This window comes from Punica granatum, chromosome 4, assembly GCF_007655135.1.
Source record: "Punica granatum isolate Tunisia-2019 chromosome 4, ASM765513v2, whole genome shotgun sequence".
In the NCBI taxonomy this organism is placed as follows: Eukaryota; Viridiplantae; Streptophyta; class Magnoliopsida; order Myrtales; family Lythraceae; genus Punica; species Punica granatum.
The window spans coordinates 4,185,141-4,199,595 of record NC_045130.1 but is presented as its reverse complement, the minus strand read 5'-3'; the positions used below and the strand labels follow the sequence as shown (position 1 = coordinate 4,199,595).

General features: G+C 41.9%; 4 protein-coding genes across 7 annotated transcripts; 2 read left to right on the top strand and 2 right to left on the bottom strand.

Moving 5' to 3' along the window:
* The first annotated feature begins 346 nt into the window (after positions 1-346).
* LOC116202768 (lipid phosphate phosphatase 2-like) lies at positions 347-3,532 on the top strand. Of its 4 annotated transcripts, XM_031534380.1 has the most exons (10): positions 347-531; positions 627-678; positions 1,147-1,242; positions 1,471-1,698; positions 1,808-1,895; positions 1,993-2,102; positions 2,184-2,274; positions 2,474-2,662; positions 2,770-2,837; positions 3,062-3,532. In XM_031534380.1, exons 4-10 carry the CDS (start codon positions 1,477-1,479, stop codon positions 3,305-3,307), a joined length of 1,014 nt encoding a protein of 337 aa, XP_031390240.1. In that variant the 5' UTR covers positions 347-531; positions 627-678; positions 1,147-1,242; positions 1,471-1,476; the 3' UTR covers positions 3,308-3,532. The 4 variants fall into 4 exon arrangements, with proteins under 4 accessions (XP_031390240.1, XP_031390239.1, XP_031390237.1 ...); XM_031534379.1 differs by lacking the exon at positions 347-531 and having other exon boundaries at positions 540-678; positions 2,050-2,102; XM_031534377.1 differs by lacking the exon at positions 347-531 and having other exon boundaries at positions 540-678.
* Positions 3,533-4,446: 914 nt separating this feature from the next.
* On the top strand, positions 4,447-5,785 carry LOC116204530 (MADS-box transcription factor PHERES 2-like). Its single transcript, XM_031536663.1, has one exon. The coding sequence runs from the start codon at positions 4,588-4,590 to the stop codon at positions 5,686-5,688; it is 1,101 nt and encodes a 366-aa protein (XP_031392523.1). The 5' UTR covers positions 4,447-4,587; the 3' UTR covers positions 5,689-5,785.
* Positions 5,786-5,980: 195 nt separating this feature from the next.
* LOC116204531 (fibroin heavy chain) lies at positions 5,981-6,684 on the bottom strand. Its single transcript, XM_031536664.1, has one exon. The coding sequence runs from the start codon at positions 6,507-6,509 to the stop codon at positions 6,120-6,122; it is 390 nt and encodes a 129-aa protein (XP_031392524.1). The 5' UTR covers positions 6,510-6,684; the 3' UTR covers positions 5,981-6,119.
* Positions 6,685-9,218: 2,534 nt separating this feature from the next.
* On the bottom strand, positions 9,219-12,740 carry LOC116204529 (protein DETOXIFICATION 14-like). The gene is given in 8 exon segments (XM_031536662.1): positions 9,219-9,756; positions 9,992-10,176; positions 10,179-10,196; positions 10,856-11,094; positions 11,200-11,256; positions 11,345-11,431; positions 11,567-12,111; positions 12,345-12,740. Coding segments are annotated over 8 exon segments (1,515 nt in total). The 5' UTR covers positions 12,672-12,740; the 3' UTR covers positions 9,219-9,699.
* Between the last annotated feature and the right edge of the window lie 1,715 nt (positions 12,741-14,455).

Genomic DNA, 14,455 nt, shown 5'->3' with positions numbered 1-14,455 from the left:
AAAAAATTGCTATATGTTGTTTTATCTAAGCAAAACATTTTTTTAATGTGAAAAGTGGGTATCCCGGATAGGATTTCTTTTCGGTAAGTATTTTGCCAATTTTGTAACATTTTATTTTTAATAGAAAGAAAAACTAAATAAAAATATTCCACCGAAAAAAAAATTTAATGGTGAAGTCGGGGTGGAAGAAGAACAAAAAGGTGGCGGTCAACATGCAAAATCCACGTCACCATACACAGATAAGGCAAACGTGACATCTGTCATTGTCGTCAGAGTACCTTAAACCCTTCCCCGTCCCCACCTCCACCTCCACCTCCATTTCGATGGAAAAATCCATGCTTTCAGGTAACAGAGCAATATTTGAATGAACCTCCCAATGCATTCCAAACCCTTCATGAAAATGCTTCCTCACCGTTTGTTTCTTTATCTTATGAATTTTCTGTGGATATGATATGATGGGGCCTTCCCACGTCCCAAGTTGTCGGACCCCGACAAAATTGGAAGCTTCCTTTTGCAGTCCTTCCGTTTCGGGTGGGGGTTATATTAATAATTAGCATGTTCAAGCACTTCGGCAATTGGAATATCATTTGACATTGCTCTGTCTAATTTCTGAAAATGTCCAACAGGGATTGGGAATCTCTTGCTCTTCTGAGGAACCTCAGTGGCTTCTTTCTTCAGGTCAGTGATGGGCTTTCTTCTGTCTTTGGTATGATGCCTCAGTTGTTCGAAGAAATTGAATGTGGGAGAGTTGAAGGAGGGAGCTTTATGTTTTTCGATTCTGCCTTTTTTACAAATCTCATAAGAGTCGAAGAAGTCCAAGATATCTGATGCTTGAGGGGCTTAGAGGATCTGAAGTTCGAAAAACTACAGAGATTTCGCTTAGTCCGTAGTTATTCAAATATAATGCATTGAGAATGCTGAAAAAGCCATGTCCCGTGGCTGAATTGGCATCAAAAGGGTTCTAGATAATAAAGGGTCAGCAATTGCATTAATAGTTTGCCGCCTGGTAAGATTGAGTTCCATTTCCGGCAATTCTTCGAACTGATTAGGGAGGAAAAGGATCGATTAAGGGATTCAGCTTCCGGAAATTAGAAGTGGAGAATTTCAACTTAAAATCACTTATCCTCAATAACTTGAGTTTTGCAGGATGTGTCAATCCCAAGATTGGGGTATTCTTCATTAACCAGAGATCAGTCTGATTCATCTGCTAAGACTCCCCTAGTAGAATACACGAACTCAGAGGTACAATCTCTCTCTCTCTCTCTCTCTAGCCTCCACTTCCAAAGATTCGGGAAACTTGGGAAGTTTCTTAGGTTAGCGATGAGTCACGGCAAAGTTGAGATAAAAGAACTACGTACATTTTCTGTTCATTTGGCTATGTTGCTAAATCTTCTACATTGGCTAGACAAGTTATCCCATTTGTTCATGGGAAGTTCACTGTATGTTCTGAAATGCACCAAACCTTTGCAGCTCAAAATGAGGCAGAACCAGTGTAACAATGGGCCCCACCTGATTCGGTCCCATGGAGCCAAAGTCGCACAGACCTACTTATATGACTGGTTGATCCTCATGCTTCTTGGGCTTGCTCTGGTCGTTATCCATCTCATACATCCGTTTTATCGATATGTTGGGAAAGACATGATGACAGATCTCAAGTATCCACTGAAGGACAACACAGTGCCCTTTTGGGCTGTTCCGGTATAGAACAATTTTGAGCTATAATTATACTATTATTCCCCCAGATTGACACTTAAGTCCAAAAGATCCTTTAGTTTTAACATTACGGTTCTTTTTTGCTTAATATTAGATGATTGCAGTTGGATTACCTATCGGTGTATTCATAATTGTTTATCTTCGAAAGAGAGATGTCTGTGACCTTCATCATGCTGTTCTAGGTAAAACTACATTTTGGCACCATAAGTTATGATCATCAGTAGGAGTCCTTTTTTTCCTTGAAACTAGACTATTAATAATTTTAGTTGATTCCTGCAGGGCTTTTATACTCAGCTTTAGTTACTTCAGTGATAACTAATACGGTTAAGAATGCAGTTGGTCGGCCCCGACCTGATTTCTTCTGGCGTTGCTTTCCTGATGGGAAAGATGTATGTACCTGCTCTCTTCTCCTAAAACAAAATTGTTTGATGAAATTATGTTCACTGACAACATGTTTTCCTATTTCTCAGGTTTATGATCAGTTTGGGAATGTCATCTGTCACGGTGAAAATAAAGTAGTAGACGAAGGGCATAGAAGTTTCCCAAGCGGCCATACTTCATGTAAGCGGTCCCTTCTATATACTCAATAACACGCATGCTCTTTCTGCCTTAGCCACCCAGAAGATATAGTCGAAGCATCCTTTTGAAAACATGTGGATGGCAACATCATGCTAAATGAAAAGACGGGGGATTTTGAACCTGATGAAGTGTAGAGGATACTATTTACATAACACTTTCAGGGACATATATTTCTGCGCAGGGTCCTTTGCGGGTTTGGGCTTTTTATCGCTTTACTTGGCCGGTAAGATAGAAGCATTCGATCGCAGAGGCCATGTTGCCAAATTATGCATTGTGTTCCTTCCACTTCTCGTTGCATCTCTCATCGGGATTTCCCGAGTAGACGATTACTGGCATCACTGGCAAGACGTCTTTGCAGGAGGTCTCCTAGGTCTGTCCATTTAACGCCATTCTCATTTCTGTAAGATTATAAAAATGTAGTTACTTCCAAAGATCTTCAGCTCAGTGACAGTTGGATTTTTCATCTTTTCCCTGCAGGGCTTGCGGTTGCCACATTTTGCTACATGCAGTTTTTTCCCCCTCCATATCATCCTGAAGGTATGCTTGTAAGCAACATCTGGAATCAGGCTGATAATTTGTCTAGAGATGTTCAAAAAAGAGACTAAATATTACAAATGAAATTACAGTTCTCTCAGTGGTAATGACTTGTTTTATTCCACCGGAAAAAAATAACTTGGTTTACAAGTAACCAACCACGTGAGTATTTCAAGTGAGAATAAGTTGCAATTTAGAATTTCAGTCTGAGATTTCTCTGCTCATCTGTTTGAAGGGCGGATTCCCCACACTTGCTCCCAAGATTCTGAGGGATTGCGAACCAATGCGAGAGACTCGCCCAACAATGAGGAGAGAACTCGAAACGGAGTCGAAAGCCAAGAAAATGAGGGTACTGGCAATGGATGCATCGGGTTGTCCACATCGCGCACTTCCAGTCAGACCTTGGAAGAAATGGAGTCGGGCGGAAGATGATCAACTTATATCTTGCACATATGTGTACATGTATACATTTTTCATGTGATTATAGGATACTCCAGGAAGGTCATGTTGAGCGCTTTCTGCTTCGAGCAGGTATGCGAGGATCGAGTTTTGACATTGATGATCAGTGTGCTGCACAATGACGAGACGGGTCACTCCATATAGAAACACTCTGGCCTTGGGCTATTTGCTTAGTCCGATTCTCGTTCTCGATTATTCGGTCGAAATTAATGAAAGCTGATGACCGGAAAGAGTCAAGTTCATGCGACATCATAAGTCTACGAAAACATAAATCCAAACAAATATTTTTTACGACTAAATATCGATTAATTTGATGATTATATTACACAATTATCCAATATGAGAGTATCATTTATCTAATCTCATAATCATGCATTTTTTTGGGTGAATTCATGATCGTGCATTTAATTACTGATTTTCCTCCTCCTCGATATTTCCTATCGATTCATATCGTAATAAAAGAAACAATTAAGGTAATGAATAAAAATTCGACTATCATTTTGACATATCAATCAAGAAATAAATCTTACCAGTGATTCTGTGTAATAATGACGTAAATATACACTTGCCAAATTCACCCATCGAGAAAATTGAGAAATCTTGATGGAATCTCTTCATCTTTGCTTGACGATGAATTGAGGGTCTCACCCCCTTATATAAAATTAGATGTAAAGCCCTCAGTGGGGCTGTTCATTGCATTAACTCTCCGCTCTCCAAAAGGGAAAACAGTCCCGATAAGGTTCGGCAATTGCTTCTGCCATTATTGAATTTCTATGTTCTGTTAATGAAGACTTCCAGTTTCTTTATTGGGTTTCTTTTAATTAATCTGTTTGCTATTAATATTAATCAACGAAAGTTAATGTTCCTCCTCTGTTCTTTAATCCGTTTCCTTTGTTTTCTCACCCTTTTTGAATCGGCAAAGACGTTAGTGCCTTGTTTAGAGCAAATCGGTTTGGCTGTCTCCCGTGTTCGTTTCTTAGAAAGCGAGAGGACATGGATGTGGATACAATTAATGTGTCGCATGAGACGGATGAGCACGAGATGTCGTGAAGTCGGTAGTCCGATATTCTTTTGGTCTCTGTTTTTCTTTTCCTTATCATGACGCTGTTGGATTTCGAAAGCACAGCATAGCGGTCATGTTTTTACTGCTCTATGAGTCAACAATCTACTATCTGTTGACTTTCTTGGATGGAATTTCGCGTAATTATTGTTCATTCATCCCCATCCCACTTTAATCTCTCCCTCTTTTTTCTTTTTTCTTTTTTCTTTTTCCCTTTTTTTTAAAGATTATCTTGTTTGAAGATGGGGCGCGGGAAATTAGCGCTTGAATTTATCACCAAGGATAGGTCGCGCAAGACAACCTTCGAGAAGCGGAAGAAGGGGCTGGTGAAGAAGGCGGAGGAGTTTTCGATCCTTTGTGGAGTCGACACTTGCATGATCATTTACAACCCGGATGACTCCTCAGGCCGGGGGATCACGATCTGGCCCCAGGATCCCGAGAGGGTCAAGCAGGTCATCGATCGATACTTAAATGAGGGTGTGGATCGGCGCAACAGACGTGCCATGGGCCTCACTGAATTCTACATGGGCCGGAAGCGGAAAGCAGACAACGAGCTAGCCAAGATCAGGTCTGCTAACTGGGCTGCCAAGTACCCTTACTCTGAGGAGCCGCTCAATGGCCTCTCTCTGGATCAGCTCCAAACTGTTCTGTCCATGTTGGGGATGAAGCTTGAGAATGCAAAGAAGAGGCTCTTAGCAGCCAAGGAGAGCGCTGTCATGAATGCATCGGGTATGGTCCCAATGCAGATGGATGAGTTCAAGTTCAACACTTCGGTCCATTCACATATTAACGATTACATGCCCTTGGACGGGATAAAGCCTCTAGAGTTCCAACAGCTGATGATCCCTTACTTGCCTCCACTAATGGACTCGAACATGATGATGAACAGCTCGATGATGTGGTCCCAGGTCGGGGACTCTTCAACCAACACCAACAACAGCAGCAGCATCCTTGCAAACAATCATAACACCAACAACAACTACTACTACAACTACCCGCTCACTGTCCCGGCTTATAACAGGAGCTTCCCTCAGTCTACGTCATTCTCGATCCACCACAGCGGGATGGATGCCATGGATAAGTATGACCAGATGCGTGGCTCCCACCAAGTCCCAGAGAACACCATGTTCGACAGCTCGGGGCAGGGCATGCTCGGAAATACATCTTCGATGATGATGATGATGATGCCTCCGCAGCAACAGCCGCTGATGCTGCAATACCCAATGATGCAGCAAGGTAATACGAATTCGCCTCCATTCGCATCTCCCGATCAAGGGCTGCAGTTCCACGACAATGGCAATAGTAACAATCAATTCTTTCCTTCCCATGGCGGAAACCATTAGTCAGATCGCCTTACATCGTTAATATTTACATTTCAGACTTGACAATTGTTTCCCTAGGAGCTTCAATAACTGTATTAGACCCGTTATCTTTTGTGTTTTCCCATTATTTGTTGCGTGACTTCCTTTGTTTTCGTCGGGTAAATTTATTATCTACTTTCTTTTCAGTTACATCACAATGTAGGCTCAGTCTAATTTGCGCCCGAACATCGGTTTAGCTGCCACAAAGCGGTTTCACCGGTGCCGTAATATGGCAATTGCGCTACATCCCGCATAGTGAAATGTTGCCCATAAAAGATCACCGAATCCGCACATGATAATTGCAAGAAATGGAGTAAAAAATGTGGCCAAAAATTCAGACAGTACAAAAAAGGGAAAATAGGATAACAGAAAACGGAAAATGAAATCAAAATCGCCGAAAACTACGATTCCACTCACAGGTTTAATATCCCTACGTCGGAAACCGGTTTTTTGCTGGACAGAGATTGAACACTTAACCCGTATCCGATCCCGATCCCATACCCAACCCCGACGCCAAGCCCGCACCCAATCCCGACCCCGAAAACTACCTTCAGCTGGTCTTCCCAAGGCCATTCGCCCAGCCCGAGCCCACCGGCAATGCCGAGGCCGAATCCCGCGCCGCATCCCACCCCGGCTCCGGCGCCAGGTCCAGCCACGAGCTCCGCGAGCTGCTGATGCTTCTCCCGGAGGTACTCGACGATGGGGAAATGCTCCTTACCATTCTTCCTCCGCCTCCCGGCCGTCGTCTTCAATGCCCAGAACGGCTCGTTCTGGGCTTTGCCAGCTCGGGACTTAGAGCTCATGGTGTTTGTGGAAAGTCCTGAGAGAGAATAAGGGAGAGGGACAGCTTCTTTTCCTCTTTCTGGGAGACTGCGGGCGGAGCGCCTCGGAGACGTTGCCGTTAGGTGGATAAGAATGTACGCGGGAAGTTTCAATTCTTTTGGACCCTGAAGTTTTACTTTTTTCCTTTTGGTCCCCAAAGTTTATATCATCAGTTGCTATATCCTGCGAAAAGTCCTCCGAGCAGACACAATGGCAGGTTGTGTAAATTTTAGCAAGATTATGGGCAATTAATTGGCACCTCCTGCTTCGGCACATTCGGAGGAATCTTTTTCGCATGATTAATCATCTTCCAAAAATTATATAAATTTTAGTTTTTCTTTTCCCTCTTATGAAGGAACTGAGAAAATGGAGATGGACCCATAGGAAATGGCGAATTCGATTGTATCTTCGTTTTTAACCATCTACGTGTTAGAGTTTATGCTCTTTCAATAGCGTATTTATTTTCGTTATAAGTCGGTTGCATCGATCGGAGGGTGTCATGACACGCGAAAATTTCGTTATTTATTAGGTTGTAAGAAAAGTTATTCAACTTCCAATCTACATCTACCATTCCAATCCTTGCTCAAAAATCTTATCGTGATTTCTACAAACTTCTATCCCCTCTTTATATGACCAGAGGGTCCCTTCCTTCTCCACATTCAGTACCCTCTCTGTCATCACAGTTCAATACAAACAATGCCTCATCACCCCCACCACCATCCCCCTCCGCCGGATCCTCCGCCACCTGGTCCTCCGCCACCCGGTCCACCGCCTCCATATGACCCTTTCGCACCACCACCTCCAGGGCCGCCTCCTCCACCATTCCACCACCCGCCACCACCGGGGCCTCCACCACCTGGTCCACCGCCTCCATACGACCCTTTCGCACCGCCACCTCCAGGACCTCCCGGGCCGCCTCCTCCACCATTCCACCACCCGCCACCACCGGGGCCTCCACCACCCGGTCCTCCTCCGCCAGGGCCACCCTTTGGGCACCCTCCTCCACCAGGCCCGCCCGGCCCTCGCCCTCGCCCTCCGCCGCCCTTCTAGCGTACTGGCCAGCCAGCTAGCGTACTTGAAGTTGTGTGTCCTATGATCAATCTTACCATGAATAAGTATGATTTGTAGTTGCCACTTATTTCCTATTAGATCATGCCTGTGTTGGGTGGTCTATAGTGAGAGATCTTTGATTGCAATCTTTATTGTGTAATTGCAATCTGTTATCGAATCAATACAAATAGAGACAGCTTATAATAGGATATTCTCGCGGTTACCGTACCTTAAAGTTTATTCTCTCTATTTTTTTTTATTTCATAAGGTTGTAAAAAAAAGTTGGGAAACACAAATCGATAAATGAATATTATTTGATAGAAGAATTACTTGATCGCATTTTCTTTTTATCAATTAGATCATGATATATTAAATTATTGGCACATACTAATTCTACTATGATATCGATTTGGCTTTGACTGCGAGATATTTGATCACAATTTGTATGTAGAAATAAGGAAAAAGATAATATATGAGAGATTGAAATAATTTTTAAAGAAGTTTAGGATAGTTCCATTGTTCAAACTTCCCTAATTGAAGGATTTATAAATCTTAGGGAAATTCTTCTTCCTTAAGCTCAGAAGATCCATAATCTTAGCAGAATAATTTAATGGGAGACCATCAATATCAAGATCATCAATATCATAACCAAAATGAAGCACTTCACATGGGTTCAGATTCTAGATCCACAGAAGATACTATGTCAGAAACCTCATTTAGATTTGGAATTTATTTATTTTTCTTTTTTGGGTAAACAATTTGAATTATCCGAAGAATTGATTCTTCTAAACATAAAATAATTAAATAGATCAAAATCTGTTCGATATTTTTATGTGTGCATCTACATATTCAAAAACTCATTTAGTCCATATTAATCTAGTCGGAACTACCATTAAAGATTTTCTTCTTCTTTTTTATGTTAATAAAAGAGTAAAATTTGTTTGATTTTAATAAGACCACAGCATCATCAAATCATTCACGTCTCCTTTGGAGCATTGACATCTCTCTCTCCTTTTATATATATATATATATATATATATATATATGTGGACTCAAAACTAGACCCTTCTTTGCTAAGGAAACCTTTTGTCTTTTTTCTGACATCCGCGTAAACTTGTCTGATTTCAGTAGATCAAGCCAATCATATTATGATTTATGTAGTCTTCAAAATTTTTCTTTGCTCTTATTAACTTTAGATATTACAGTAGTTCTGCGGTACGAGATCAATTTATGGGACATCTAATGGTCCAACATGTTTCGTGTCACCAACTAACAGTCTTTGACAATAACATCCCAATGTGTGAACTCCAAATCTCATCCTCATTGTCAATCCCTCAAAAGGTTATATATATTATACCCTCTACAATTACCAACAAAGGAACAAGATGGCTTTCCACGGGCACCACCATCATCCACCTCCTCCACCACCCCACGACCCCTATGCACCGCCCCCGCCAGGCCCCCCGCCGCACGGCCCCCCGCCGTACCTGTACGGGCCCCCGCCGCCTCCTCCCCCGCATCACCACCCTCATCCGCCACCGCCCCCACACCACCATCATCACCACCCGCCGCCTCCTCCCCCGCATCACCACCCTCATCCGCCACCCCCCGGCCCCCCTCCACCCCCCTACTACGATCCCTACAGGCCCCCACCTCCGCCTTGGAGACGCCCTCCTCCGCCTTACTAGGAGTTTGAAGCAAGATCGATCAGCTTATGGCAGTTATAGATCGCCTAAGTTATGCTACTCTCTGAGTTCGTATGTCCATGATCGATTGATATATGCCATAACAGGGTCAGCTCCAACATCGATCCGCCAGATGTGGAAATTAATAAAGGAGAAGGGTATGTAGTGTGTTACTGGTATTTACTAAATGTGGTCGGAGTGCTACTTTTGTAGATCTATTGAGAAAATCTAATTATTTATGTTCTGTTCTTTGTAATTGTTATGTTCCATGTGATGATGAAATAATAAGAACGAGTAAAAGGTTGATTATTTCATTAATTTTCTCAGATGTATTAGAAAATATACATATGCAAAGGTAGTTCACAATGACAGCAATTAAAAGGTTCAATAATAATAATAATAATAATATAATGAGATAAAAATCTATGGCTACAATTTAACCTTGTTCTTGAGGGGAATTCCCGAGAAATATTCTGTGCTTTGCCTTATTCGCCTGCAAAATTACAAAATTATATAATCTCTCATCTTAAGGTCGCGTTAATTCGGCACGCTGAATTGAATGAAATGGATATGCATGTTTGATGTCTTAGAATAGCATGTTACTAAATCAATCAAATTTTGTAGTTACATAATATCACATCACGTTTTCCTGATCAACCAAAAAAATCACCATTTCTATGTCAGATGTATGTATGAATATAAGTAGAAGCGCTTTCTTTTCTTGGTACCTGTTTTCTCCAATCTGTGAAAGCTGTGATGAGGGCAAGAAGAGCAGACTGCACAGCAGTTCCGGACACGATTCCAATCCAAAATCCCTTAGCCCGTAATTGGGCAACGAAACCTAACATTAGTCCCAGTGGAAGTCCGACCAGATAGAATGCCCCGAGATTGATATATGCTCCGATGTGCTGCACCCGCTTCCTCTGGCAACCCCTGTTAAGTAATGCAAACATCAACGAAAAGTAGTCCTGTGATGAGTTTGGCCTTCCATTTTTTGAGCAGAATGCTGTCAAGGTCGTATAGCTTTTTAAAGGACAATCCATACATGAATCAAAAGGGCTGGAAATTAGAGTTATCGTGTCTGGTTCATGCCGGCTTTCCTTTGATGCTAGATATGCCAAGTCCATGTGGCAGTGTGGTGAAATAGCAAACGATCAAATCGTGTTTATCCGCTATTGTTAAATCGTGTTTTACTTATCCAAAATAATAATAATAATAATAATAAAGTGTTTGAGGTAAATTGTTGAAAAACAATTTAGGTCCTGGTTTTTTTGTTCTCTATTCTTTATGAATTGGTATGTCTGCTGCTTATCCAGGTTGTTTCATCTGTCTGAACTTGGCCAATCAAGATTCACGTAAGGGAAGCGTCAATAATGCTCAAATCGCATTATGTTCGAGACCTTCCTGTGAGCTTACTGTTTTGGAAAAATTGGCATCATTTAACATCGATTTCAAGTGGTTCAAGTTTCCTCTCGGTTACCTAATCCGGTCCAAGTCATTTAATCAAGCCGTACGGGCCATCAACATGCCAACTATCAAAATGAAGTAAAACAAATGAATTTGTCATAAAGATGGAAAGAGAGCTCGCTGACCGGAGAGGACTGCTTGCAAACTGTCCATGACAATGGAGAGGCAAAGGAAAGGAGTCATGACTGCAACATAATGCACCACTTCCTTTTCGCTGCTGTAAGTGTATCCCAACACGTATCGACAGCAGAAGAGGGTCGTTCCTATCAGAAGAGCCTCCATGATTGCAAGAAACATGGTTGCCCAAACTGCCCTTCTCGCTCCTTGAGGATTCCCGGCCCCGAGTTCATTTGAAACACGTGTGCTGTCAAAATTCAAAATGTTTTTCATCGGTTCGTGTACGGTGTGTATCCAGTCCTCTGTGCAAATGCAGTAGTTCAATAAACGAGAAGTATAGAAGAGTGCGGACCTTGCAGCAGCTCCGAAACCATATGGAATGGTAAAGTGCAATGTGGAGATCGTAAGACTGTTCGGAGAGCCTTATGTGGTCAGTTCTCAGTTGAGTAATTGTACTGATAATAGCACGTAATTAACATCAATGGTTCATCCTATACCATATTGAAAGCACTGAAGTCTCCAGCTTCGGGTTCGGTAACAGCCCAGACAGTAGTGTTAGCAGCTCGCACGACCACCACTTAAGACTGCGAGTAATGACAATGACCGATAAAATGGAGAGGATAAGAAAGGAACGTGAAAGAACGACCGGTTTTCAATGCTGAAAATGATAGTATTCCGAGTCCTCAAGTTTTTATTGATGGAAGAGTACAGACTAATACCAGACCATCACGGCAGAAGGGATAGCATATCGAAAGAACTCCCGGACCCTGAGAACTGCATCCCTAGACAATTGAACCCGTGTCTTCTCACAATCTGAGGATAACATCACGTACAACCCGAGCAGCAGAACATTCAACCATGTTGATACACCGCAACCCAGTGCTGCCCCGACTATGCCAAGCTTGAACTTATACACCAGAATCCAACACAGAGGAACATGGAAACAGAGAACTGAGACAGAGCTGAAGAGCATCGGTTGCGTAAGGCTCTGTGTCTGGAGGAACCGAACTGTCGGTTTGAGGACTGCAGCACCAAACAGGGCCGGGATGAGGCAGACTGAGTACTTTTGGGCTTCATGTGAGATTTGAGGATCTTGGCCTATGAGGGTGAGGAACCTGTCCATGAAGAGCCAGAAGATAGAGATCGGGACGCAGACAAGGTTGAGCGAGAGGATCGCACTTTGCGCGTAGATTCCGAGCTTCTTGTACTGTTGAGCTCCATAAGCCTGCCCGCATAGAGTTTCCAATCCGCCTGATAATCCTGACTGGAATGAAAAGGAAGAACAAAGAAAACATTCGGTCGGTCAATTTTGTACTTGTGAACAACTAAGCTGTATCTCAATATGCAGAAAATATAGGAACCGTGCATAATACACATTCACCTCATCAGGAACAGCAACGATGTTTTTGTAGTTTGCTCAGGAAGTGAGGAGAGAAGCAAATGAGTGTAGGACGGATTGAATTAAAAAGAGGTTCAAAGTCATAGTAGATGGCTTACGAGAAGGCTGAAGCCGGTTACATTGGTGACGGCGGTGGCAATGGCGACACCGGAGAGGGGGAGCTGTCCCAAGTGGCCCACCATTATCATCGAAACCACCTGCAGCGTATACTGCGCCACCGACACCGCCACCATTGGAGCCGCGATGGAGCTCGACTTCTTCAGCTCCTCCACGAACACTCCCTTGGTTATCACCCATTTCCCCCGGCACTGTTCACCCGTTTCCTCAGCTTCCATCTCACCTTCTGCTCTGCCCTTCAGGTTCTCTTCTTGTTCTGTTGGTTGTTTCAATTGCAGGTGTATACAGAACGCGCAGTGAACGTCCATATATAAGAAAAAGGATTAAACTTCCATCAGGAGCCGAAGGAGGGATTTACAAAGTTGCCACCTTGCAAATTATCGAATGATTGTCGGTAACCAAATAAAAGGTTAAGAATACAAATTATCAGAAAAATCACCAAAAAATGAAAGTCAAGTGGAGAAATGAAGAGAAAACTTGACAAGTTACTCAAATTGATGACTAGAAAACAAAATTAGTTTAATTGAACATCATAAAGGATAAAACAAATTCCTGCAGAACAAAGAGAATTAGAAATCCCACTAATAAACAATATTAAAATTCTCCCAATTTAAAAATCACACTTATATTGATATGAATTTAGCATTTTTGTTGAATTTGTGGATAGTTGACGGAAGAAATAAGTTAATGGTTTATAGTGAGAAAACTAAAATTTATGAAAATAACTATTTTAAATAGGGTGATGCTATCACGTTTAGATCAAAATATAACTACCATGGTTGCTTTTATTTTCAACCGTTAGATAGGATTAGGTAAAATTCAGACTGTACAAGTGTTCAAATTCATTTTATATAAAGATTTATCCATTAATCTTTGACTTTCTATATTTTTTACCACACATATTCTCGAGGAGGCCTAATCGCACCTGTAAACGGGCCAAATCTGGTTCGACATTAAACCAGACCACCCAATCCATCGGTTCAATACATTAATAAATAACGATAAGTTTATACTTTTAAAAAAAATGAAAAAAAAATAATAATTTAGCTCCAAATTCGTCCTCTTGTTCAACTTTCCGCTCCCAAAAACATAGAACGCCTTGCAAAATTGCAAATCAAATAGAAAATTCAATAGTCAATTAATTACGTCTAGGATCGCCTCCGACGCCTTCAATCGATTCAACGTTCAATCGATCCAAGCCGTTGTTGATCCGCACCTCTCCTCCCCGCGGCCACGCCTCCCATCTCCGGCTCTCTAATTCCTTCTCATCAAGCCTTCTCCGACCGCGACTCTCCTTCCCGCGACAACACCTCCCATTAACTATCCATTATTCAATTAAATCCTAAAAATTAAAAATCTAGCCCTAAAACCCTCAAAAGCCGTTCGGGCACCAATTCAATTCAGCCTCCTAATTGATTAATCAAACTGATTAAACCCCCCGACAATCTGAAGTCAACTCAACCAATTTAGCCTCTTAGCCATTCAAATGCAACTTTAATCCCATTCGGCTAAACTAATAGAGTCCAACTCCGGTCAACTAAGCCAAATTATTACTAAGTTTTTAATCAGTCTTGAGGAAAGATCAGTCGGAAGTTCTATTGTAACAATTCAAGATCCGAGATGGGATGCGTGGCTGTGGGGGAGGAGTGGCGCTGGTCGGCGACAGCTTGAATCGATTGAAGCCATTGGAGGCGAGGCGATCTCAGGTGGAATCGATTGAACGTTGAAATTTTTATTTTAGGCCTTAGATTTGATTTGCAATTTTCAGATTTTTTTTTTTGTGTTTATGGGAGGAGAAAGTCGAAAAGGAGGACGATAGACTTAAATTATTTTATTTTTCCTAAAAAGTATAAAATTGTTATTTAATTTATCTAATCAGTTGATTTAGTTCGGTCTAGTGTTGAATCCGATTCGGCTCGTTCACGGACATGACTAAGCTTCGTCGAGAAATGCATAGTCAAAAGTATAAAAAATCAAGTACGAGCGGTGAATTTTCAAATAAAAAGATTTCAAATACATGTACAATTGAGATCTTTCCTATTGAAATCTAATGATTGAAATAAAAATAACTCTGGTGGTTGCTTTTACTAGC